At 47.7% G+C, this 24,976-nt stretch overlaps 1 protein-coding gene across 1 annotated transcript in view; it reads right to left on the bottom strand.

Moving 5' to 3' along the window:
* ADCY1 (adenylate cyclase 1) overlaps positions 1 to 24,976 on the bottom strand; it is a 452,328-nt gene that overhangs the window by 410,646 nt on the left and 16,706 nt on the right. The window contains 1 exon segment of the mRNA XM_007944142.1: positions 24,386 to 24,966. Coding sequence (XP_007942333.1) covers positions 24,386 to 24,966 — 581 coding nt within the window.

Here is a 24,976-nt window from a genome sequence, read left to right as displayed (position 1 = left end):
GATCAACATGAACAGTGATAAAAGTAATGTTGATAGTATGTACTCTTGATATATGTATGATTTGGTGAGAACGGCACTCTACCTCTGAGGTCTTGTCAAAACCCATATTCCCACTCTAACCATACAAAAACACTAGACAAACAAAAAAATTGAGGGACATTCTAAAAATACCTGACCAGTATTCCTCAAAATTGTCAAGGTCATCAAAAACAAGGAAAATCTGAGAACTGTCATCACCAAGAGTTATCTATGGAGATAAGAAAACTATATGTAGTATGGTCTCCTGGGTGGGATCTTGAGACAGAAAGGACATTAAGGAAAACTAGGAAGTCTGAATAAAGTTTAATAATATTATTATACTGCTAATAATAATGTCTCAATACGGTTCATTAGTTGACTCACACTAATGTAAAATGTCAATAATAGGGGAAGCTCGGTATAGGTATGTAAGAAGTCTCAGTACTATCTTTGTAACCTTTCTGTAAAAAGATTTTAAAATAAATCACTCCCGAAAATTATGTTGGAAAGTGAAGGTTTCTTGAGGGGCTTCTGCTCCCCACTTCTAAGTGGGTACAGCCCAGTAGATGGAGCAGCATGCACCCAGGGTCTGCACTAGGAGCCCAGGTTTGGCCACACTTAATTACTCTGCCCTTGAGCACTGGGAAATGACAGCAACCTCAGACTTTGTGCTTCTGTGGGATGTTTCCAGACCCACGTGGGAGCATGTGGCTCACAGAGAGCACCTGGCCAAGAGGCAGGAGCACAGCCTGAGTTATCTGTGTCCCAGACCCAGAGGCCCTCATTCAGGCATGTTGTTATTGTTATGTGCTGTTGAATCGGACCCGAGTCATAGTGACCCCTCCTTGGGTTTCCGAGGCACTATCACTACGGAAGTAGATTGCCCAACCTTCCTTCCAAGGAACCGCCAGCCTTCTGGTTTGCAGTCAAGTGCCTTAGGCACTATGCTACCAAAGCTCGTTCAGGCATACCAGTGTGTAAAGATGGGTATTTGGCTACTAATGACTTTTTTAATAGGCTGTGGACACCTGAGGCAGTGAGAGTGAGCCAGTGACTTGCCTTCATGTCAGCATATACCCAAGAATATGCATAATCCTGATCCTGGGAGGGTCACAAAGCTGAGCCAGGCAGGTGCTGAGTGTCTGTTGACAGAGTATTTGAAATTGTGGGCTTGGGAACATAGTCACAGGGGACATCAAGCTCAATTGGCATAACATACTACACAAAACATTGTTCCACCTTCTACTTTGGTGAGTAGCAACTGGGATCTTAAAAGCTTGCAAGCAGCCATCTAGTTGCAATGATGGGACTCTCCTTGTCCAGAGCAAAGAAAAATGAAGAAAACCAAAGAGTCATGGAAACAATTAGTCCAAGTGGCAGGTACATCATGCAATCCTCAGCCTATATGACTATGAGACCAGAAGAACTAGATGGTGCCCGGCTACCACTGTCAACCACTCAAAAGGGGATCTATGTAGGAGATCCTGGATAGAGTGGGAGAACAATGTGGAACAAAACTCAAAATCATTTAGGGAAAAAAAAGGGGGGGGACCAGATTTGCTGGCCTGATAAGAGCCTGATGGAACCACTGAGACTATGGCCCCCAGCTGCCCTTCAGGTCTGGAATTGAACCCACACCCATGGCTTCCAGCTAAATAAAAGAGGCATATGAGATGAACATTTACACTAGGTCGATATACTTCTTGGAAAGAACAATCATAGGAGAATAGAAGGGCTGTGTATGCACAGGGACAAAGTTCAGGGGGCAGGAGTGCATGGAAGGAAAGACACAGAGAAGAGGTAACTATGGGAAGGAAGTGGGAGGGGAGCTGTTGCATAGTGGTGAATTGTAGTCAGTGTAACAAAGTGTATGAGAATGCTGTATGGAAAGTGAATTTGCTCTGTAAACTTTCACCCAAATCACAATTAAAAAAAAAAAAAAGAAAGAAGATCCAGTAATGTACTCCAATAGAGATTTACTGCCTCAGAAGCCCAATTGGGGTTGCTATGAGTCAAAATCAACTTCATGGCCGTGGGTTTGGTGTTTTTGGTTGTCTGTTACAAAGATCAGGTTTCTATAGGGCCAGAGAAAGCTACCATCATCCACCTGTCAATTTGTCATAGTTTGAGTACTACTGCTTTAGTGGTGTAGTGATTAAGGCATTTGGCTGCTAACCAGAAGGTCAGGAGTTCAAACCCACCAGCTGCTCTGTGGGAGGAAGATGAGACAATCTAATGCCATAAAGATTTACAGCCTTGGAAACCCAATGGGGGACTCTACTGGTGGTGTAGTGCCTAAGCCATTTGACTGCTAACCAGAAGGCTGGTGGTTCAATTTCTCCAGCCACTCCTCAGAAGGAAAGTTGGGCAATCTACTTTTGTAGTGATACTGCCACGGAAACCCAAGGAGGGGTTGTTATGAGTCAGATCCAACTCAACGGCAATGAGTTTGTTTTTGTTTTTGTTTTCATTTTTTTCCTATGAATAAGAACTGAATAAATGCCAGTGCATTTGGTTTGGTTTGGTGATACTCAAAGCTATGCCACCAGTATTCCAAATACCAGCATGGTCATTCATGGTAGGTAGGTAGGTTACAGTGAAGCTTCTAGACTAATATAGACTGGGAAGAAATTAGCCAATGAAAATCTTATGGATAACAATAGAATATAGTCTGTTTTAGTACTAGAAGATGAACCCCCCCAGGTTGGAAGTGGCCATAACAATGGATTTGAGCATATCAATGATCATTAAGATAGCACAAGACTGGGCAGCATTTCATTTTGTTATACATGGTTTTTGTTATACATTACTTAATATGGCCCTTCTACCCACAGTCATCCATTTTGTGATATGTAAATCATAGCCTTCAGGCCTATGGTTGTTGTCCCATTTTGGAGTGAACTGTCCATTACGTCAATGAGGTAGGATTAGGGTAGGATGCATCTTGAGTCACCACCTTACTACAGGGTGTGACTCAAATAACCACCCTCAGTTTCTTGAGGGTATGGTCTGCATCCAATATAGATATAAATGCTCTGACAAAGTTCTTTCTCTTTCTGTGCATCCTGTAACTGGTTCATCATAATCTGACCTCCAGTTCTTGAGACTTGAGGCAGCAGCCTATCATCTTACATGATCCACCAGCTTCCACAGCCTTGTAAGACAGCAGCCAACTTGGGTTTGTTGGCCCCTGCAAAAGCATGAGTAAAGAGAATCCTCAAGACTGATGCCTGACCTATGGATTCAGGATTTGCCAGCCCCAACCACTGCATGAGCCATTTCCTTGGTGGTTCATGAATTCTGTGAGACGTTACAGCAAATTATGGAATCCTAAAATGAGGACAGTTCTAAAGGGAAAAGTAGTTGATGTTAGAGATGGAGTAGGACAGCAGTTTGGAAAAAGTTGGACACCTGGGACATCTTTAACTTCTGCCTCATAGGGACCTTGTGCTGATCTTCCTAAATAAATTATTTAAGCACATGGAATCACCAGTGTTGGAGTCAACTTGATGGCAACTAACAATTAACAGAGAAAGGTGATCCTACAGAAGACAGCCAAGGTTACACCAAGTGAGCTGTGACCAGAACCCCAGACACTTCTTGCTAGGCAAGAATCCCTGTCCTTTCGATAGTGCTGAGCACAGTTGTCTGTGTCAAGCATCTGCAATGGGGGAATATCACACAGCTAAAGGGCAACCCCACAGCCCACAATGCACCCACACCCCTTTCCCTAGATCCACTATCCTAACACGGGAATGTTGTGATTATGACTGTGGTAAGGATGAAAACTCAAGAGTGTACACTCACAAATAAAAACCTATGCTACACCTCCCTCCATGAAAGAGACCACTGGGGACCCCTGCCTACTCAGGAAATCTCCAATGTACATCCTGTCATATCAGAAATAAGATACACTCTAGGATGATCAGGGACACATCAAAGAGACCATGTGACAATTGAAGAGGTGCCCACCAGCCAAACATGAGCCATATTTTTTTCCAATGATTTTTTAATAGAAAGTAAACATTTTCTTTAGAGAAGAATTTAGTTAACAAATAATGAAACCAAATCCACTGCTATCAAGTTGATTCTGACTCAAAGTGACTCTACATGATGGAGCAGACCTACCCCTTAGAGTTTCCAAGATTGTATATCTTTACAGAAGTGGACTGCCACATCTTTCTTCCACTGAGTGACTACTGGGTTCAAACCACCGACATTTTGGTTAATAGTTGAGTGCTTTAATTACTGCACTACTGGGGCCCCTTAACAAATAACAGGAGAATGACAAAGACTAGAGACTAGGCTGCAGAACCTGAATCCTTCACCAAGCTTCCTCTCAGAATGAGCACCTGAGCTAGGCAAGGCATTACTCCTGAGCAAGTGCACACCACCACTCAGAGTCTACCAAAAAGAGTCTCAGGCCTACATCCCAGTTTGCGAGGCTCTTCGGGACAGTGCGATGTGGCAGATGAGGGTGTGAGATACCGTCAATAAAACCCAAAATGTGGGGAACACCACAAAATAAATGACCAGCTCCTTCTACAAACTTACAGATTACATGAAACTAAGAAACATAACCAACTCATTTGGTTAACCAACATAACAAACTCATTCCAATGTAGTGTGAAAAATTCTATGAGATAACTGATGGATTGTCAACACTGACCAGACAATGGAGGACCTTGTGCACCATGCTCTGTGGTGGGAATCAGAGCTGGTATGGGTTGAAGTTGGGGATGCTGGGGACATAGGCTTTGGGGAGTGAGACAGGATAAAGGTGGGAGACAAGGCACTGGGAAGGAGGCACAAGAGTCTCACAGGCTGTGGGTGGACAAGCCCAGGCTAGGGAATGTGGAGAGTGCATCTGGCCCTCAACACAATGTCAGAGAGTCCCCTAATAACATAAGCTCTAGGACAAAGCCTTGAGCAGGGCAGACTGGGGCCACCTGAAAGCAACCCATAGAAGTAAGCCATCACATGTGACTTAGGCACCACTAGGAAAGGGACTCCCCAGCCAAGAGGACCATGACCTGTGCTGTCTCAAGATCATTTGGAGAACAATCTTCTTGCAACCTGCTCCCACACTATCATGCCATTCACCTTACCTTACCTCAAGCCAAGAGAGAGAGTCACGAGCTAGCAGAGGTTAAGGAGGGAGCAGGATCAGGTCCTCTGTCGCCAGGATCACTTGTGGGCCTGAGCTCTCTGTTCTCTATGGAGGGAAGGCTAGACACTGGGATGGACTGGAATCTCCAGAGATGGATAGCCTAGATTACTTACCCAACCCAGACCTGAGAATAACTAGCCACCAGTCCCCAACAGCAGCAGCAGTAGTCAAAGCCCAAGGCCATCCTCCATTCACAATACCAAGGTCCACAGCTCCTTGGGGTTACACATGGGACAGAATGACCTTTCAAAAATAACTTTACCAAGAAGAGTGAAAGGATAAAAACAAAAATTAAAAAAAAAAAAAAAACAGCAAATAAAAATGGCACTAAAAATAGCTATGGTCCCAAAGTAAGAATTTCAAAGCCAAAGAGTCCCCACATCAGGGTGAAAAAGTTCTTTACTCTGGTCCCAAACCCCAAAGCCTAGGTGGTATGCCCTTATCCATGCCTGTCTGCCAAGGCAGCCAATAAGCCAGGTTCTTCTCCCTTCCAGTACTCAGGTCCCAACCAGTCTGTCCCCTGCAGGCCCACCTGGACTCCATGCCACAGGCCTCCCTCCTCCCGTTTACTCCATCCCCAGGCTCTCGAGTCCCCACATTCCACCTCTTAGACTTGGCTTTAGGCCTCTCCCTCTACAACTAAGTATCTTCACCAAGCTTCGCCAGTGTATGTCCAAATGCCTTCTCTCCCTGCCTGCCTGGCCCCAATGCCATCACACCAGATCCCACAACTCAGCATGGCACACAAGGTCCTCCATGCTCCATAGGCTGCCTCTCTCTGGAGGCCTTCATGGTCCCTGCCTCCCAAATTCACTCACTGGCTTTTGAGCACACCTGCCACTCCTTGGAAGGAAGGTTGGGCAATCTACTTCTATAGTGATACCACTTCGGAAACCCAAGGAATCGGATCCGACTCAATGGCAGTGAGTTTGATTTTCTTTTTTTGGCTGACCCCAAATACACACATGGACTCCTTGCCATTAGAGTATCACAGGGACCACCTACAGTCCAAGGGCTCTGTAGTCTGCTTTTCCCATCACAGTGGTCCCGGGCATTGCCTGAATAGAGGCTGGAGTTAGAATAGAGAACCCTTCCAGAATGAATGCTGAGGTACTTGTATACCAGGTGAAGGAGATCTGCCACCCCCACCCTAGAGAGCTCCTACCCTGTCCCACCCCTCCCACATCAGCTTGTCCGAGGTTTATACCTTTTCAAGGAGGCCCCAGAACTCTGGCCTGTGACTGATTAGTTGTTCTGTTTTCTGAGTACCACTGCAAAGACATGGCAATGAAACCAAGCACAGCCCTACCTGCTTACAGCACACGGTCTAGGACTGTGGGCTGTTTTGCCTTTTGCACAACTGGGACAGGCCAAGAAGGACCTGAGGCAGGGGCCTTCTTTCCTAACAAATTCCTCCTAGCACCTTATGGTGGAAGGTGCAACCACCAAGACACCTCAGCCTCAGAGCAGGTGAGTGCTGGAAAACAAGGCCAGGGAAATGGCCCTCACCTTGGTCTCATGCCCAACAGTCCTCCCAATACCAAAGAACATTACGCAATTGTTCTGGTTACCTAGTGCCACTCTGACAAGAATATATACCACAAATGGGATGGCCTTAACAAACAGGAGTTTATTCTTACAATTTGGAAGCTTTAAGTCCAAGTCAAAGTGCCAGGCTCTAGGGGCTGGGTGAAAGCCCCTCAACCTTGGGATCCAGCTCTGCCTCCTGCTCCTGGCCCACTGGAGCTAGAGGCATTTCTTCACTCAGACAGCTGCTGGCTGCTGAGGCTGACAAACCCAAGGCTGACAAGTAAAAAGGCACAGTCCCAATGTTACCAAACCACACAGCAGGCCATTAATTTAACTCCATTGTAAGTCTCAAGGTTGGCAGAGCATAACCAACCTAGCCTCAGGACTCCATCATCCAGCCACAAAGACTGATTCCAGAAAGGGCTGTCCATGGCTCGAGGAACCCCAGGACATTGCCAGAACTCAAGGCAGCCAGCCACCTGCACCTTCTTGGGGCAGGGCTATCTGTGACAGAGTCCAAACAGGAGAGGGCTGAGCTGAGACAGAAAAAGAGAGTCATTGCTGAAAACAGTACAGGACTTTGTATGTAACCCCTTGGGTGTTAAGCTCATGTGCACTGAGTGTAGGTCATTCACAACTGAACTGTCCTGGAAGGCTTCCTAAAGGTTCGCTCTGCAGGGGTGCATGGATCCTCACCCAAGTATCTCATGGAATGTGAAACTGAGCAAAGAAAGAGCAGACATTGGATCAGAACTGCCACATGCCACAGTGCAGACTCCATGTCCCATGCCAGTCAAGACTTGGCAAAGCAAGCCTCAAACTGCAGGGCACATAATAACACTAGAAGATGGTTTCTTATGTGGGTCAGCATCTGCCTCCCTGGTGGCCCTACTTGTTAGTCCTTGAGCTGCCCAATTAGAAGAGGTGAGAAGTGAGGGAAATATCCCAGGCTCACACAGGACAGGACCCTGTTCCAACCCCAGCCATGTCAGGGACGACCCAGATTACCTGGGCTTGCCACCTAGTCTCTCTAAGCCTCAGTATCCTCATGTGAGAAACAGAAAGGATGTGTCTGCCTTGCAGGTCTGCAGTGGGAACTAAAGAGACAACATTTATAATGACCCCAACACAGAGCTCTGCAGGGAGCAGACAACTAAATGCATACAGGATGCTATCATCATCCAGAACCAAGGCCCAAACCTCCAAATAATAAAGCCTCTTCTCCCTTCTGGAACCTTTTTTTCCTACAACTGCCTGCTCTGCAGATGAGAAAACTGGGGCTCTCTGGATCAAGTGGCTTATATAACAAGTATGAAGCATCCAAAACCTCTTCCTCTGGGAAAGCCTCACTGCCTGAGTTCACCACCCAAAAAAGGGAGACCAATCAGAGAAGTCTAAGGCACTGAAAATCTGTGCATGCTCACCAGAGAGACCTGGTGCCACCTCCTCCAAAGGTCTGCCCACTGATCTCCCTTCTCCATCTCTTATAGGTTGAACTGTCTCTCAAAAACATATGTTGAAGTGCTAATTCCTACACCTGTGAATATGACCCTGTTTGGAAATGTGGTTTTCTTTAAGTTAATAAGGTCATACAAGTAGAGGGTGGATCCTAAACCTAATACCCTTTGAGTGAAGTCATAAAAAGATATGGAGAGAGGCAAACACATAGGGGGAAAACAGCATGTGATGAATTGTTTACAAGCCAAAGAATGTCAGGAACACCCAGGGCTATTGACAAGGACCCTCCCCCACAGTTGTGCCCTGATTTGGATTTTAGCCCACAAAACCACGAAACAATAATTTCTGTTCTTTAAAGCCACCCACTTGGTGTCATTTTTGTTATGGCAGCCCTAGGAAATTAAGACAAAGTTTGGTACCAAGAAGTGGGGTTCTGCTGTAGCAACTACTTGAAATGTGGAAGGGGCTTTGGAACTGGGTAACAAGTTGAAGCTGGAAGAGTATTAATGCCCTTATAAGAGTATAAGAGCCTGGATTGCCTTGAAGAAATTGTTGGTAAAAAAACTGTGGACATTAAGGGAGACTCTAATGAAAGCTGAGAAAGAAATGAGGAATCCTGTAGTAAAAGTTTATATTCTCATGAACACAGTGTTGCTAAAAATGTGGATATTAAATGTTTTTTTGGTTAGGCTTTTAAAGGAAGTAATGAACAAGTGATTAGACACTAGATGAAAAGTGATCCTTTCTATTAAGTAGCAAAGAACTTGTCTGAATTATGTTCAAATGCTTCGTGGAAAGCAGAACTTCTAAGTAATGAACTTGGATATCTGCCTTACAAGACTACTAAGAGGATCTTAAAGAGGTGGCATGGTTCCTTCTTGATTATAGTAAAATGCAGCATGAAGGAGACAGATTCAGAAATTAACTGTGCAAAAAGAAGCAAGAACTTGAAGATTTGGAACATTCTATTGTAAAAATTGAGAGTGTGTCCTGGAAAGAGTACCAAGGCTGTGGCTACACGATCTTTTGCTAAATGGATGAGGCCTGTGATCAATGGATCTAATCAACCATCTCAGCAGAAACTGCCAGCTTTGACTGAAAGGGACATAGAATGGACAAAATAAAGGAAAGCTGTCTGCCTCTTGGAATTCTACAGGCAGGAGATAGGTCAGTGAACATCTGAACACAGGAACATCTGTTGTCCTTCCAAAAAATGAACTGATGATCCTGAGAGCAGTTCAGAGACCAGGAGTATGGCTGGCAAGAACATGGAAGATGGGGTTGTTCCTTCCTAGGTTTCTAGGAGTGGGGCCACCCCCTTAAGTTTCAAAGGATGGGATCCCTACATTGGTTCTGAAAGGTACAGCTGCTGTTCCTAGGGGCTACTGCCCAAATTTGAGGCAGTGGGGTGAATGACCCATTGGGCCAAGGAGAATGGGGCTACACAGGACCAAGGGAATGGGGTTAGCATTCAGGTAAACCTGAATGAGGCTACCAAAAGTCAAGGGAGCTGGGCCTGGAGAACAGAGGACTATTTTCAATACTTGAGAACTAATAATTTTTTTCATTTGGGTTTTGTACTTGCTTGGGACCTATGACAATTTATTTCCCTCCAATTTCTCCCTTTTGGAATGGTAATCTTTACCCTGTGCCTATCTCATCACTGTACTTTGGAAGCAAAATATCCTAGGTTTCACATATCTATGTTGTTGTGGTTGTTGTTGTTATTTGCCGTCGAGTCGCCCCCGACTCATAGTGACCCCTCCTTGGGTTTCCGAGGCAGTATCACTACGGAAGTAGGATTGCCCAACCTTCCTTCCGAGGAGTGGCTGGTGGGTTTGAACCGCCAGCCTTCTGGTTAGCAGTCACATATCTATAGTGAAGTATTTTGTTCCAGGATGAACCAGACCCAGGGTCTCAACTATACCCAATTTATATCATTCAGAAGACGAGATTTTGGACTTAAAGTTGATGCTGGAATGAATTCAGACTTTTAGGGATGCTGGGATGTGGTGAATGTATTATGCACATGAGAAAGACATGCATTTGGAGGGGCCAAAGTATGGAATTTAATAGGATGAATTGTGCCCCTCAAAAATATGTGATGTACTCCTAACTCCTATACCTGGTAATCTCAGAGGGAAGGTTAGGCAATCTACTTCCATAGTGATACTGCCTCGGAAACCCAAGGAGGGGTCGCTATGAGTTGGGTCCAACTCAACGGCACATAACAACAACAAAATAAAAAAAACATACCTGGTAATAAGGAGCTCTGGTGGCTTAGTCCCTAAGGCATTTGAAGGCTGGCAGTTCAAACTCACCAGCCACTCCTCGGAAAGAAGGTTGGGCAATCCACTTCTGTAGTGATACTGCCTCGGAAACCCAGGGAGGGGTTGTGGCGGTGCATTGCTGTTGTTTGCATACCTGGTAATATCACCTTGTTTGTAAATAAGGGTTTTCTTTTATGTTAATAAGGTCATACCAGTGGAGATTGTTACTAAACTCAATCCCTTCTAAGTGGTCTTATATAGTGGAACACAGATGCAGAGACACACACATGGGCGAAGAGACTATGTAAGGCACTGTGAACAATCCAAGGAATAAAAGAAATGCCTGGGACTACAGACAAGGAAGGACCCTCTCTGTACAGCTGATGCCCTGATTTGGACTTCTAGCCTCCCAAACCCTAAGATAATAAATTCCTGTTTTGTAAAGCCACCACTTACTTTGTGGTATTTTGTTACTGCAGCCCTAGAAACTAAGACACTTGTCTACCAAGGGGACCTGTGAGGGGCTCAGTCAACCCTGCATCTCTGCTGGGTCACATGGTATGTCAAGTTTGGGTTGCAGATGTGCTGCCATATTGATAACCCTGGCCCTGCAGGTGGTAGGGGTCTCTGGGCCAGTTGTCACCAGCTGTAGGATGCCTATCTCTGCACCTTGAGGCATCATGAAAAATACTAGGTGTACAATTCTAGTCAGCCCCTCACTTAGCAGGGGAGAAAGGTAAGGCATCAGTGTTTTCTACCTGCACACTCACTGTAAAGATTAGCTGTAATATGCTGACAGCTCATCAAGTACCTCCTTCCCATCATATGCCCCCCTCCTCAGCTCCCTCAGCCCCAGTGGCCCAATCAACCCAGTAGGCTATCCCTGAATTGGCTCTTAGTGTCCCCAAGAGTAGTTCCACCTGGTGATCAGCAAGACACACTGAAGGATTTTTCCAGATAGGGACATCACCTAGTTGATCTGAGTTTCTATAACATAGCTGGGGGTGGGGACATTGGGGGACTTAAGTGTGTGACAGGGAAGGGGAGGCTGCCCCTAAATGAACTGAGAGCATGGCATAGTGCTCCTGTGTAGGCAATGCTGCCCCATGGACACTGCCTCTCTGTCACATAGGAAATCAAGAATGGGTATGTCCCAACCTAAAATCCTCATTCTACACCCCCATATGCCTACTCCTCCCATGGGCCACATCTAGGGACAAAGCCACTATCACCCACTCCTATGAGTCACCTCAGTGCTTCCCATCACCATTTTCTATGGAAAGCCCTGTGCCACCCAGCACTTACCTTCCATTGCTGACACATTCCACAACAGCACTGAACAAGGATACCCACCACACCTGCTCTACAGCTGGCCACAAATTCATCTCTAACATAGCAGCCAGCTCTGCCATCATTCACATAGCACTGCTCTGGGATGCAGCTGTCCTCCTCCTAGGACAGCATCTGTGCTCTGCAGCCTGAGAGATACCTGTCAAACTCTGGGCTCAGCTAACATCCCCAGACCCACCTCTCCCCACTCTCCCCATGCCCCCCCGACCTGTGTCTATACAAGCCTGCTGCATACATGTGTGCATGTGCATACATACAGGCATACCCACACAAACACATGTGCAAACATCCCTGCCATACTCAGAGCACATGGCCCTCAGCAGACATGTGGTCTGTTTGGTCTCAGAACTTCTTACATTGTTGTTGCTGCCTGGAATGGTTTGCCTCCTTCCAGAAGCCATCCTGACTCCCACAAGAGGCTGGGTAGCCCTACTCTAAGCAATGCAGCACCCCATGTCACTCTATTTCACGTGCAAACCTCTCCCTAGCCTTGTTCTTATGGACCTGTGGCACCCTGACTAGGTGCACCCTCCAGAGCCAGGCCTGTGAGAAACAGAGCCATAGTACTCAAAACTCATGTTAGAGCCAATTCCGGGAAGACTGCTCCCAGAAGAAGCCTGTCCTCAAAGGACACATGCAGGCAATATGGCACAGACATCTTGGGCTCCAAAGGCATCTCTCTCATGGTGACTTAGAGATCTGGCCCCTGAAGATGGGCAAATGGATTACCACAGGCATTCCAGCACCTCCCTGTGTGCTTTTGTGTGGTTAATCAATAAGCTGCCCTTTAGTATTTCCAAGTCTCTTATAAGGCACTGGGTCTTACAAATATGATGTGCTCTTGTGAGTTCTACCACCATAGAGTTGAGGAATGGCTCCAGGTATAGCCACCATATTTAAGAGCAAATTCTCATATGGACAGGCAAAGCAGGAGTCATCTTTGATGTTCCTTGTGTAAACTTGGTACTTTAGTCCTAGTGGAACACAGCCTGGTCTCAGGGCCAAAAGTAATGGCAGCATAAGCTCCCACCCAGCCTGTTCACTCTGGACTGAAACACCCATTCAGAGATGCAGAGTAACTCTCTTCCCAGGCTTTCCCACCCACCCACCCCCCAACAATGACTGGATGCCCCATTTTACCTGCAGAAAAATTGACACAATCCCTAGTCCCATTTCACAGCAGATGTCCGACATGCGTGTCTAACACCCAAATGGCCTGAGTCAAGTGTGCTCATGATTAGAAACATGTCCCCCAACATGGTCATTCCCAACTGGGACAAGACCCCACCCAGCACCAGGGCATGGGCAATGCTCAGGACACACTGGTGGTATATGCAAGTCTCCTTAAAATAAAATACCAGAAATAATTGTAGACATAAATGTAGATACAGACTTTTCTCAAACTTCTCTTCCTGAAAGGTACTCATCCAGGATGTATGCATGTATGCAGCAGGGCACATAGTATTTAAGAAAATAGCTGCCTTGGAAAACAAGTTCCAGGCATGAATGCTTCAGATCTTTACAATTCCCTTTCAGACTGTGGTTGTTTAAAGGAGGTGGTGACTTATCATAGTAAGACAATATGTCCCTTATCAGGCACATGCAGGCAAAGGCACTGACAGTACTGCACTGAAGCTGCCAGAAAAGGACATTGGGAAGCACCCCACCCTGTGAAACACCATTATGGTCAGCCCAACCATCAGCAGCCAAGAGCCAAGGCATCACAACGATTGCAACACATCATCACCATGGCCCTGAGAGTGACTGTGCTAGGAAAGCTCATCACCACATGTCAGATTGTGACTTACAGGAGGAAGGCTTGTCACGTTTCCAAAGATGATTGAAGGAAAAGGCTCATCACCATACCCCCAGCAGTGACCATACAAGGAAGGCTGGCTCGTCACCATATCCCTGACCATGACTGCCTGAGGAAGGCTCATCATTGTGTTCCCAGTGGTGACTGTGCAAGCAAAGAAGGCTTGTTATCACATCACCAACAGTGACTGCAGAAGGACAGTTCACCATGTCGACTGTGACACTGGAGGAAGTCTCATCACTACATCTTTGACAGTGATCACAAAAGGAAGGTTCATCGCTACCACCCCCTATCGTGACCATGAGAGAAAGACTCGTCACCACATCGTCAATGGTGACTACATGAGTAAGACTTGTCACCAGGTCCCCAACTGTGACCCTGGGAGGAAAACTTAACATCACGTACTTGATGGTGACCGCAGAAGGAAGGCCAGTCACCACACCCCTCTATCATGACCATGAGAAGAAAGACTTGTCACCATGTTCCCAACTGAGATCACAGGAAAAAGGCTTACTACCACATGCCTGACTATGATCATAGGAGGAAGGCTCGTCACCAGACTTCGAATGGTGACCACAGGAGGAAAGCACGTCACCACATCCCTGATGACCAGGTGAGGAAAGCTCATCACTACATTTGTGCACATTTTGTTAATGTGCCAAAGGGACCAAAGAAGGAAGGCTCATCACCACATCCCTGGCTGTGACCCCAAAAGTCAGTCCAGCCATCAGGCCCACTGGGAACACAGGCCAATAAGGTCCAGCCTGGGGATTACAGCCAGGATTGCTTCAGCTCCTGGCATCTAGGCTGGTGGTCACATGCCATTGTGGTCTTCCAGTGTGCAACATGTGGTTATCTCTTAGTTCTGACTTCTGGCAATCTGGCACCATGCCAAGGTTGCTGTGCATGCAATTGTACTCCACCCAGGGCTATGGCACTCCCAGGGATCTACAGAGTCTTGTGCTTGCTGCACGTGCTACGACATCTTCAGGTGACCATTTAAGCTCACAGAGGTAAGGGAAGTTGGGCTAGGTCATATCAACAGCACATGGATGCTTTCTAAAACAGAGGCCACTTCCAATGGCCAGAGAGTCTATTTCAGAAAAGGAAGCACTAGACTATTAGGAAGAGAAGTTCTGTATTTGCAGAATAAAAATAAAAAGCTGCACTCAGATTTTCAACATACCCACTGGCATCATCTTGCTGTCCTGCACCCACACAGAGTCAAGAGGGATGCAGGTGGCCCTGCTTGTCAGCACTGGTATGCAGACGGGATGTGGCTATGGACCCAGTCTGGCTGTACCCCATGTCCCTGGACCTGAAGCCTCTCACACCCACAGCATGCAAGATCTCCATGGGCTGGGCAACCTACAGAGAGGATCCCACCTGACAGGCCAGGCCTCTCTCCCAGCCACTGCCCACCCCCTAATGCCCCTCACTCCAGACTGGACATGACCAATGGCCCTACACTGAGTACATGTGTTGCTCCCAGTCCCTGCTGTCTAGTGTGAGCTCTCAGAGAGTACACAGCAAGAATGATCTGGGCATGAAGCTTGAATTCTGAAAGGACAGTAGGAGACCCATCTACAGCTCTAGATTCCTCAGGTATGAGGAATCCAGGCCTCTCGATGTCAACAACATGCATGTATGTACACATAGGCACATTCACAAAATATGCACATTCACACACATTAGCACATGCACATGTATGGAGCAAGCATACAGACACATATACATGCACACATGCCTTTCACACCTGAGAGCTGGGTTCTACCTCTAAGTGCTCCCCTGGATGTTCTCATGGGTCCAATACTCTCTTCTCAGCCCTTAACTGAATGCATGTAAATACCAGAGCCTTGGAGATCGAAGAAACCAGCCTGCCCTCCATGTCCAGGAGAAATAGAGTCCTTATTAGGGTCTGTGCCATCTTCAGCACAAACTTCTGGGGAAGTATAGAGAGCTTTCATTCACCTTACCCTGTCATTGGTGCCTGTTGGGCATCCTAGGGGAATAGAGGTTTTCTTCCAAACCCCCTTTTCCCAGGGGCTGGCATCTCTGGACAGTGAAAGGACTCTCCATGAAATGAGATAAAGAAAGGGGAGGAGGTATGGACTCCTGTATCCCTTCAACATGAAAATCTACAGGATTTTCTCCAATCCTCCACCAATGCCCTAATAGGGAAAAGGAGCCCAGGCCTGCCTAGAAGAGGGCAGAGGAAGGGTCAGGGGAACCTAAGGCTAGAAAGGGATGGGAAGGGCCCACAGAGAGAACACAAAGAACCAGGGATGTAAGAGGAGGCCACATACAACTCCAGGGGGCAGTCTCAACCCTTCCCTTGTAGGAGACAGGTGCTGAGCCTGGACAGGTAAGAGCTGTCTCATCCAGACTATGTCCCCAGTATTGATATGGGGGAAAGGCAGACATGGCTATCCCATCCATGCTAAGCTTTTGGGCCCAGTCATGGTCACTTACCTTCCATTGTCACTTCTGCAATGACACGCAGCACAAGCCTCCATCAGCCATGCAGTGTGCCTGATCCCTCCACTCTGTCCAGGCAAAGTGAAGTTCTATCTCCCCTCCCAGCAGGCCTGAGGCTCTAAGAGCCAGTAGTTACCCACAAAGACCCAAGACCACAGCTCAGGAGCTGGAGCCACTGGAGCTGAGGCCTTGCTCTCCTGGATCCTCTCTGCCACATCTCCCCTCCCTTGGGCTTCATACCCTCCAGAGACAGTCTCTGCCCCAGAAAGCCATACATACTAATGAAGGAATGTGCATGTGTGAGGTCAGGGGCTAGGGGAGTACGTGATTTGCACTTTAAGCATCATTACATAGAGACTCAGTGCTGGATGGGCTCCCTGATTATCTAGCTCACCTCAGGGTAAAATGCAGGCCTGCAACCTGTGGGAGCAGAGCTGGGGCAAGAGGCCAGGCTGAGCCATGTGGGAAGGACCCCCATGTCCTTCCTGAAAAATCCCTCCTGGGCCCCTTCAGCAACAACCCCCCATTCTCTTAGGATTCATGAGCGCTGAATGAAGAGGGCTCAATCTAGCATGACAAGGAACTCTGACTCAGGTCTCTAAAATGTAGAGTTCCAGCCTCCTTTGAGACATAGCTCCTCTGGCTGCTGGTACCCAGGGAAAACAGAATTAAGTGTACTCTCAGTGTTACACCTCGTAGGTGATTATCCATAATACCTAGCAAATAATCCATCATGGGCTTCACCACGCAGGCCTGGACAGAGTGCTGGCCACTGCGTCCCATGGCCTTCCAGAGAGTTGTATGGGCCTTCAGGAAACAGATAGATCATTCACTGAGGCAGAGACACCAGGAGGACACAGGCTATGGGCAACAACTCATAGCAGCAGTAGTTATTACCTTGCCAAGTTCTGGCCCAGCACCACATGTTATGCCATACTTGATCCAGAAACTTTACATAGAACTTGCCTGCTCCTCACAGCACCACAGCAGGGATTTACTATTGTATCACATTTACCCACTGTGGTGCAGGGAATAAGCTACCTGACCCATAGCCAGTACAGGCTTACAGAGCTGGAAGCTCCATCCCTCATGAGACTACATCTCTGATGGAGTGCCTAGGCTCAGCGTCTGAGGGACCGAGCCCCACAACTTCAGGTATACAAAGTGGGTTACCTGTCAACCAGATGCTCATCCACATAACTATCTGCACCTGTAGGTATGCAGCTCAGGTTACTTGTCACTTGGGAGCTCATCCCTGCCCCTCTTACTTTCAAATTCTATGTGAGGCCTTCAGAAAGAACTTCTTGCCAGCTTTGGCTCCCAGAGAGTAGCTGACGAGAATGACAACTAGGTATTTCTCTATGATGACATTCTACAATGCAGAAGGGTGGCCTCAGCCCAGGAGGCCCCCCAAGGCCAAACTGTGTTCCTGCACCACAGCATCCCTGTGTCCACACTGCCTCCTTGAGGTCTCTGCTCCACAGGGCACCCCAGGACTTTCCTAAACCGAAACCTGATTGGACTGCTGCTCTATTTAAAAGCCTTGGAGAGCATTTTCACTGCTCTCAAACAGGCTAAAAATCCTCCTTGCAGCCCATCAGACCACCAGCCTCCCCTGACCCCACCACCACAGCCTGTGCTAATCAGTGGAATGCTTCAGGTACAGATGACCCCCTGCTCCAAAAGCTCCTCCACTATCTCCTCTAATCTTTTGGAACATCCCAGCCTCAGGGATAATCTATCTTCCTCAAACCCTCTAGTCTCCCCATGTCTGCTGACATGCACTTTCAACAGGCAAAGCACACCATAGTTGCAGCTGCATTTATCGTATGGGTTTCTGACCAGTGTCTGCCTCCCCCAGGACCTGTACCTTCCTGGAGATCAAGAGGGTCATGATCCCACTGGGCCCCTAGTTAAGTGCATGTTGTTGTTGTTGTTACGTGCCATTGAGTCAGACCCTACACATAGTGACCCCTCCTTGGGTTTCTGAGGCAGTATCACTACAGAAGTAGATTGCCCAACCTTTCTTCTGAGGAGTGGCTGGTGGGTTTGAACCCCCAGCCTTCTGGTTAGCAGTCAAATGCCTTAGGCACTATGCTACCAGAGCTCCTAGCTAAGTGTCTGGCCTTCTGACCATGACACAAACTATCAATCTCCATCCAGTGTCCTAGGTAGAGATTTGGGGTACTTTTCAGAGTTACCTCAATGTGAGGTTAGATTACACATAAAATACCAGGGACCTTAGATAGGCCAAGGGAACAAAGGAAATGCACATGCTGAGCCAGAAGGTCTTGAGAGGAGCTGGTTCAGAGGGGAGTATGGCATGTGCAGGATGCTATGGGGTGCCCATTAGGAGGCATCAAGAGCCCTGAAGGAGGCCCCCAGACACAAGTGTCTGAAGCTCAAGAGAGGAATCAGGGCTCAGGTTGGGATTTAAAGCTAGAGGCAGATGAGATTAATCAAGATGAGGTGGAATGGTGGGCTGAGCCTGTGTCTGCCCCCAGGTAAGGAGAGTATGACTACCTGCATTGGCACTCCTCTATCAGGGAAGGGAAGCAACATTTTCCCCTTCACACAGCCTGCCTCCATGCTGTGTGCATGGTAGCAAGGTAGAAGATCTTGCTACCCCCCTGTCCAGCTGCGCAAGAAATACCCAGCCCCAACCAAATTCAGACTCTGGCTGGGCACTGGGGCAGCAGAGGGTATCTGCCTAGCCCCAACCTCAGCAACAGTGCAGCTACAGAGGCAGAGGGACACACAACAGATAGCACAGCATAGCATGGGGGCAGGGGGGTTCTGAGAATAGGGAGGTATAGCATCTGGACAGGCTCCCCAGAGAAGTGAGCCTTGACCTTTGAGGAAAAGGTACTTTGGGAAGTGGGCCCACCATGGTCACCAATGGGCTCCCATTAACCTGTGCATAACTAGGGATGTGGGTTAAGCCATGATAATAATCAAGTCATCCCAGGACTTGCACGTCTGTTATCCTGAGAGGTAACTTGTTTATTTACATTTCCTAAAGAGAGCTTAGATGAAATTCAAACTGCATAAGGGAATTTCAGCTGATCACGTGTCCCCCTAGATAATCATGCAATGAATTCTACTGCCCCTAGAGTGCCTGGATCACATCATATTCAGTGTGTCCCAAGCAGCTCATCACCTTTCCTTGTAAACATGCTCCCCCTCAAGGCTATGTAAGTCAGCATGACATCAGTAAGGAGTCCAGACCAGAAATCACATGCCATCTGCCTGTCCCCTCTCCTCTACTGCAGCCCTCACCTCACACAGTACCCACCCCAGGCTACAGCACTCACTTCCCTGAATGCCCTCCTGCCCACCTTGGCTCTCCTTCTAGAGTATAATGCCTTTCTTTCTGATAGTCACTCAATTAAATTAACTATTGCATTTAGTTTTAAGTTAGGCCAGTGGCCAAAAGCAAGGGGCTAAGGGAGGGAAGTCTTAGTAAATATTTTTGGAGCATCTCCTCTGTACTGGCCTTTCCCTCAAAGTCTTCCCTACTCTGGTGACTTACATCAAAAAATGCTCTCTCAGGATTAACAGAGAACTAGTTTATCAGTTTCAGCTGCATAGATATGCACCACAGCTATCTGCATTCTCTCTTTCCCTGATAGCACCCCAAGCTGGTCATGACTTTATAAGGACCAAGATGCTCAGGGCACAAGGGCTTGCATCCTCAGAGCCTCCCCAAGGAGAGGAGAGGCTCTGGGAAGGAAGCTGGGTCCATGTCATAGCCAGAACTTGTTCCCAATTGTAGATCCAAAACACTGGCTTTCTCTAGACCACCTCAGAGTTATTCTGGCAAGAAGGCCTTTATTCAGAGAGATGAAGTGGAAATTCAAAGAGAGAAGTTCCTTTATCCAGTAAGTCAAATCCAACCCTGTAAGTAGCTAAATGAAGGAACTGACTGGCCCAATGTTTGCACCACACACAGAGGTAGTGACCTTATGCAGCCCTCACACATAAAAGGCACCCTGCTGAGTGGTGTGGCATACCCTGCACAGACTCACACACTACTCAACCCCACAGGACAGACTGTGGGCCAAGCAGGGGCAGTTCATGGCACCTCAAAGTCAGGACAAGGAGCAGCCTTGTGAGCAGACCATCCAACTGCCCATCCACAGTCTGAGCAGGAGATAGAAAGCAGGAAGTCCTGTGCTATACTCCATATACTTCCCAAGTTCCCAGGTACCAAGCTAATTAAGGACAGATTTCACAGACTCATGATCCCTGGGGATCATCCATGTCCATGTGAATATGTTTCTCTACATTGATTCCAATCTATTTATCTATACCCATACCCCTGTATCAGTACGTGGAATTGGATGCAAACATTCTAAAGTAAGCAAAATGACTCAGAAGTGGCAGAAGATTCCCAGTATGGATCTTGAAAGCTTGCAAGCTGCCATCTAGATGCAATAATGGGTCTCTCCTCATCCAGAGCAAAGAAGAATGAAGAAAACCAAAGATTCATGGAAACAATTAGTCCTAGTGACTAGCACACCATGCAATCCACAGCCTATATGACTATACGACCAGAAAAACTAGATAGTACCCAGCTACCACTGTCAACCATTCGGAGGGGGATTTATGTAGGAGATCCTGAAGAGAGAGGGAGAACAATGTAGAACAAAACTAAAAATCATTTGGGAAAAAAAGGGGGGAACCAGGTTTGCTTGTCTGATAGAACAGGGTGGAACCACTGAGACTATAGCCCCTAGCTGCCCTTCAGGTCTGGAATTAAACCAACATCTATGGCTTCCAACCAGACAAAAGACAAACATATGAGTTGAACATTTACCCGAGGTAGATACACTCCTTGGAGAGAACAATCCTGGGAGAAAGAAGGGCTGCTTATGCACAGGGAGACAGCTCAGGGGCAGGAGTGTATGAAGTGATGGACACAGGGAAGAGATAACTATCGGGAGGAATGAGGAGGAGAGCTGTTGCATGGGGGTAAATTGTAGTCAATGTCATGAGACAAAGTGTATGTGAACTGCTGTATGGAAAGTGAATTTGCTCTGTAAACTTTCACCCAAATCACAATAAAATTAAAAAAAAAATAGATTCCCAATATATGCTTTTCATTATAAAATTTGAACTTTAATTACAGCCCTATAAGGGGGTTACCAATGCCCCTCCTTTTTAGATGAAGAAGTCCCTGGGTAATGGCAAATGATTAATGTGCTTGGCTGTTAACTAATAGGTTGAAGGTTGGAGTCCACCTCTGGCTAGACACCTCAAAAGAAAGATCTGGTAATCTACTTCCAAAAAATCAGTCACTGAAAACCCTACACAGCTGTTCTACTCTGCCACAGGTGAGATCAACCATGAGTTTGAGTCAACTCAACAGCAACTGGTTTGATCTTTTTTTATAGATGAGGAAACAGACTCAGAGGGGAAGGATTAACATTGGCCAGTGTAATGGATTGAATTGTGACCCCAAAAAAATAAGTGCTGTAAATCCTAACTAACGTCTATATGTGTGGTTAAGGAGCTTTGGTGGCACAGTGCCTAAGGCATGTGACTGCTACCCAGAAGGTTGGTGGTTCAAACCCACCAGCTCCTCCACAGAGTTGAACATTTACCTGAGGTAGATACACTCCTTGGAGAGAACAATCCAAGGAGTTGTCCAACAAGGAAGATGAGGCAATCTATTTCCATAAACAGATTGGAAACCCAATGCATAGTTGACTCCATAGCACTGGGTTTGCTTTTTTTTTTTTTTGTTTTTTTTTTCTGGGGTTATAATCCCTTTGGGAATTTTTTTTTTTTATGTTACTGAGTCAAAATTACTGTAGGGTAGTCTCAAAACAATCTCTTTTGAGATATGAAAGAAATTAAGCAAATAAACATGAGAAGCAAAGATGGGGAAGAGAGATGCCAAGCCACATGAATATTGTCCAAGAGTGGAAGTTCAAAGACTTTCCTCCAAAGCTGACAGAGAGAAAAAGCTTTTCCCTCCCTGAATTAACATTTCTAGCCTCCTGAACTGCGAGAAAATAAATTTATCAATTTCACTCACTTGTGATATATGTTACAGCTCACTCACTGCCCTGGAGTTGGATCTGACTCACAGTGACCCTTCCTCAGGTGTCCGAGGCTGTATCACTAAAGAAGTAGGTTGCCCAACCTTCCTTCCATCTGTTAAAGCAGCACTAGATAACTAAGACACCTAGGGAGTCATGGCTAATAGCAGTGAAATCCAGATGTCTGCTCCCTGAGAATTCATGCTCACAGGACAGGTATCCTCCTATTCCCCTTCAATAACTAGGGCTCACCTTACCCTTGGGGTAACAAAGGTCTCTATGCCCAGAGTATCTTTATACACTCTCCTCTGTTTCTCTTTTTCAATCCTCAATTCTCTAAAAGGAATGACAAGAGGTTATATAGAAAAGTTCTTTATTCCAAAAAAAGAAAATAATAAAGCCTTTCTTTTGTCTGCTGACTCCCTCATATACCAGGGCACACAGCCTAGCCCCAGCCTACCTGAACTCCAGCTGAACTCTGGCCTCCTTCCCACCCTGTGCTGACAACATCTGGGCCTATAGTCCAGCCCCTTGGTGAGGTTATCCTTGTTGGGATAGTCTGGCTGTGGGAGTCAGCACAAGGTCCAGGCTAAATATCCAACAGATGGGAGGGTAAAAGAAGGGGAGGGGTAACATGAGGTGCCCCCTGAGAGTGGCAAAGCAAGACCCAAATCACTGCCCATCTGAGGTAACAGAGGTGACATTCTGGAGGTTCTGGTCATCTTTTCTTTCCCTAGGCACAACAGTCTTTACTGTGCCTGCCTCTGTCTCCAGTCTTCACCATTTACTTCTCCCCTCTCTCCTCATCTCCTCTTTGACAGTTCCTGTCAGTTTCCTTCCATGTCTTCCCCTATAAATCTGAGTACAGAGCTATTAGAGCAAAGTGTTCCCGCAGTGTCAGGCTCTGTGTTCTACCTTCTCTGGCCTATGCTCTCCCAGAACATTGGCCTTGTCCTTAAAGTCCTCCTGGTGGCCTGACTCCTCACCACCACCACCCGTAGATGTTGATAGGTGAGCTCACTGTGTCCAGCTTCTCTTCCTTACCCCCACAGACTTTGCTTTCTTTCCAAACCCCTAGTCCTCCCCTCTGCTTTCTCACCTCAGATCAGCTCCCCCACCCCTCCAGACCCCAGCACCACAGGCTTGCTAAACTGAAACCAGGTAGGAAAAAAAAAAAGAAATAAAATCCCTTCCTCAAGGGCCTTGGCATTGTGGTTAAGGCACTGGGCTGCTAACGAAAAAGTCGACCTTTGGAACCGAACAGCGGCTCTGCGGAAGAAAGATAAGAGTCAGCTTCCATAAAGAATTACAGCCTTGGAAACACTATGGGGCAATTCTATTCCGTCCTATAGGTTAGCTATTTTCTCCCAATCCACTCAATGGCAATGGGTTTGCTTTGCAAGGGCCTTCCAAGCCCAAAGCAGGAGACAGCTGCTGGTCGCCACCTGCCCCGCCTACCAAGAGAAAGCTCCGAAAGCCTGCGGGACAAAGATGACCACTGGCGGGGGAGGGGAACGGTCTCTGGAGTCCCAGCAGGAGCTCACAGAAAGACAGGCGGCAGGCATCCTCGCCACCGTCTGGCCCGCCAGCCAAGAAAATGCTGTAACAAAATTCAGGGCGCTGCAGAGGGAAGCCAGGAGGGTCCCCCCTCGCGCGGCAGCAACAGGGGCTGAAAGCTGCATGTGACCTTGGCCAAATCCAGCTCCCTCTGAGCCAGAGGAGAGTCTGTAACTGGCAACTGAAAAGGGATCAAAGTTCCCCTACAGTCACCTGGGTTCGCAGGCCCTGGAGGATGGTCTGAGAGCCCTACTAGAGCTCCAGACCCGCCAGAGAGCAGTCCTCTGTCCTGTGTGTTGCGCTAAGTGCGTCCTACAGACCTTGCCTAGAACCTGCCCCTCCTCTGGTTGGGAAAATAAGGAAGAGTGCGCAGGGAAAGGAATTTGGACGCAGCCAAAGAGCCAGATTACCCCCTCACCAGTTGCATGACCTTGGGCAGATTTTTCCCTTTTCTATGCCAGTGCCTCCCAGCGCCATAACAGACACCCGGGAATTCTCTGTGGACTGTCACTTTGGAAAGAGCCCGGAGTGTCAGCCCCGCCTGCATTCAAACTCACTGAGTGACCTTGAACGCACCACCATACGAGGTCTCAATTTCCCCACTTGCCCAATAGAAAGAAGAGAGCCTCCCTCCCGGTCACGCCCCAGCAGGTGTGTCTGACACCGCTATAGTTGTGCGGGCAGCACTTACCGTCCTCCAGAGAAGTGGGAGCGTGGCGGGGACCAAGGTGGCAGTGACCAGCAAGTGCGATGCGGCCACCATGAGCCCGAAGCCGAAGACCAGCAGGCTGTGCACGGGCAGCAAGGCATAAGACACGAAAGTGACCAAAAGGAGCTGCCAGACGCCCTGTTGGGCACCAGCCGACCCTGCTGCGCGAGCACTGGTGGGGCCGCCCAGTGCGAAGGGACAGCAGAGCAGGGAAAAGGTGAGACTGAAGAGCAGCGTGAGCTTGCCAATCTGCTGCAGCTGGGGCATCTGCAGGTACTTGACGTTGGTGACTACGAAGAGCAAGAGAAACAGGACGCAGTGCACAGTGTTTGAGCCCTTGGCCAGGCCAAACGCGGAGCTGGGGTCGCCTAGCAGCTCGGCCAGCGCCAGGGTGCCAGCTAGTAAGCTAAGCACTGCCAGCGCCTTCAGCGTGGCCGCCTGTTCCAACCGCAGAGTGTAGGTACGGAACAGCGCCTCCAGCTCCGGGCATGCGAACTCCGCGTTGCATGCCCGGAGCCCGCGCCAGCCGCCCGGCTCGGTTGCCCGCTCGGCGCCCCCGGGCTCTCCGCCACC

Source organism: Orycteropus afer, unplaced genomic scaffold (genome assembly GCF_000298275.1).
Source record: "Orycteropus afer afer isolate SDZICR_OR568_19922 unplaced genomic scaffold, OryAfe1.0 scaffold00121, whole genome shotgun sequence".
Lineage (NCBI taxonomy): Eukaryota > Metazoa > Chordata > Mammalia > Tubulidentata > Orycteropodidae > Orycteropus > Orycteropus afer.
This window is presented reverse-complemented; position numbering and strand designations above follow the sequence as displayed.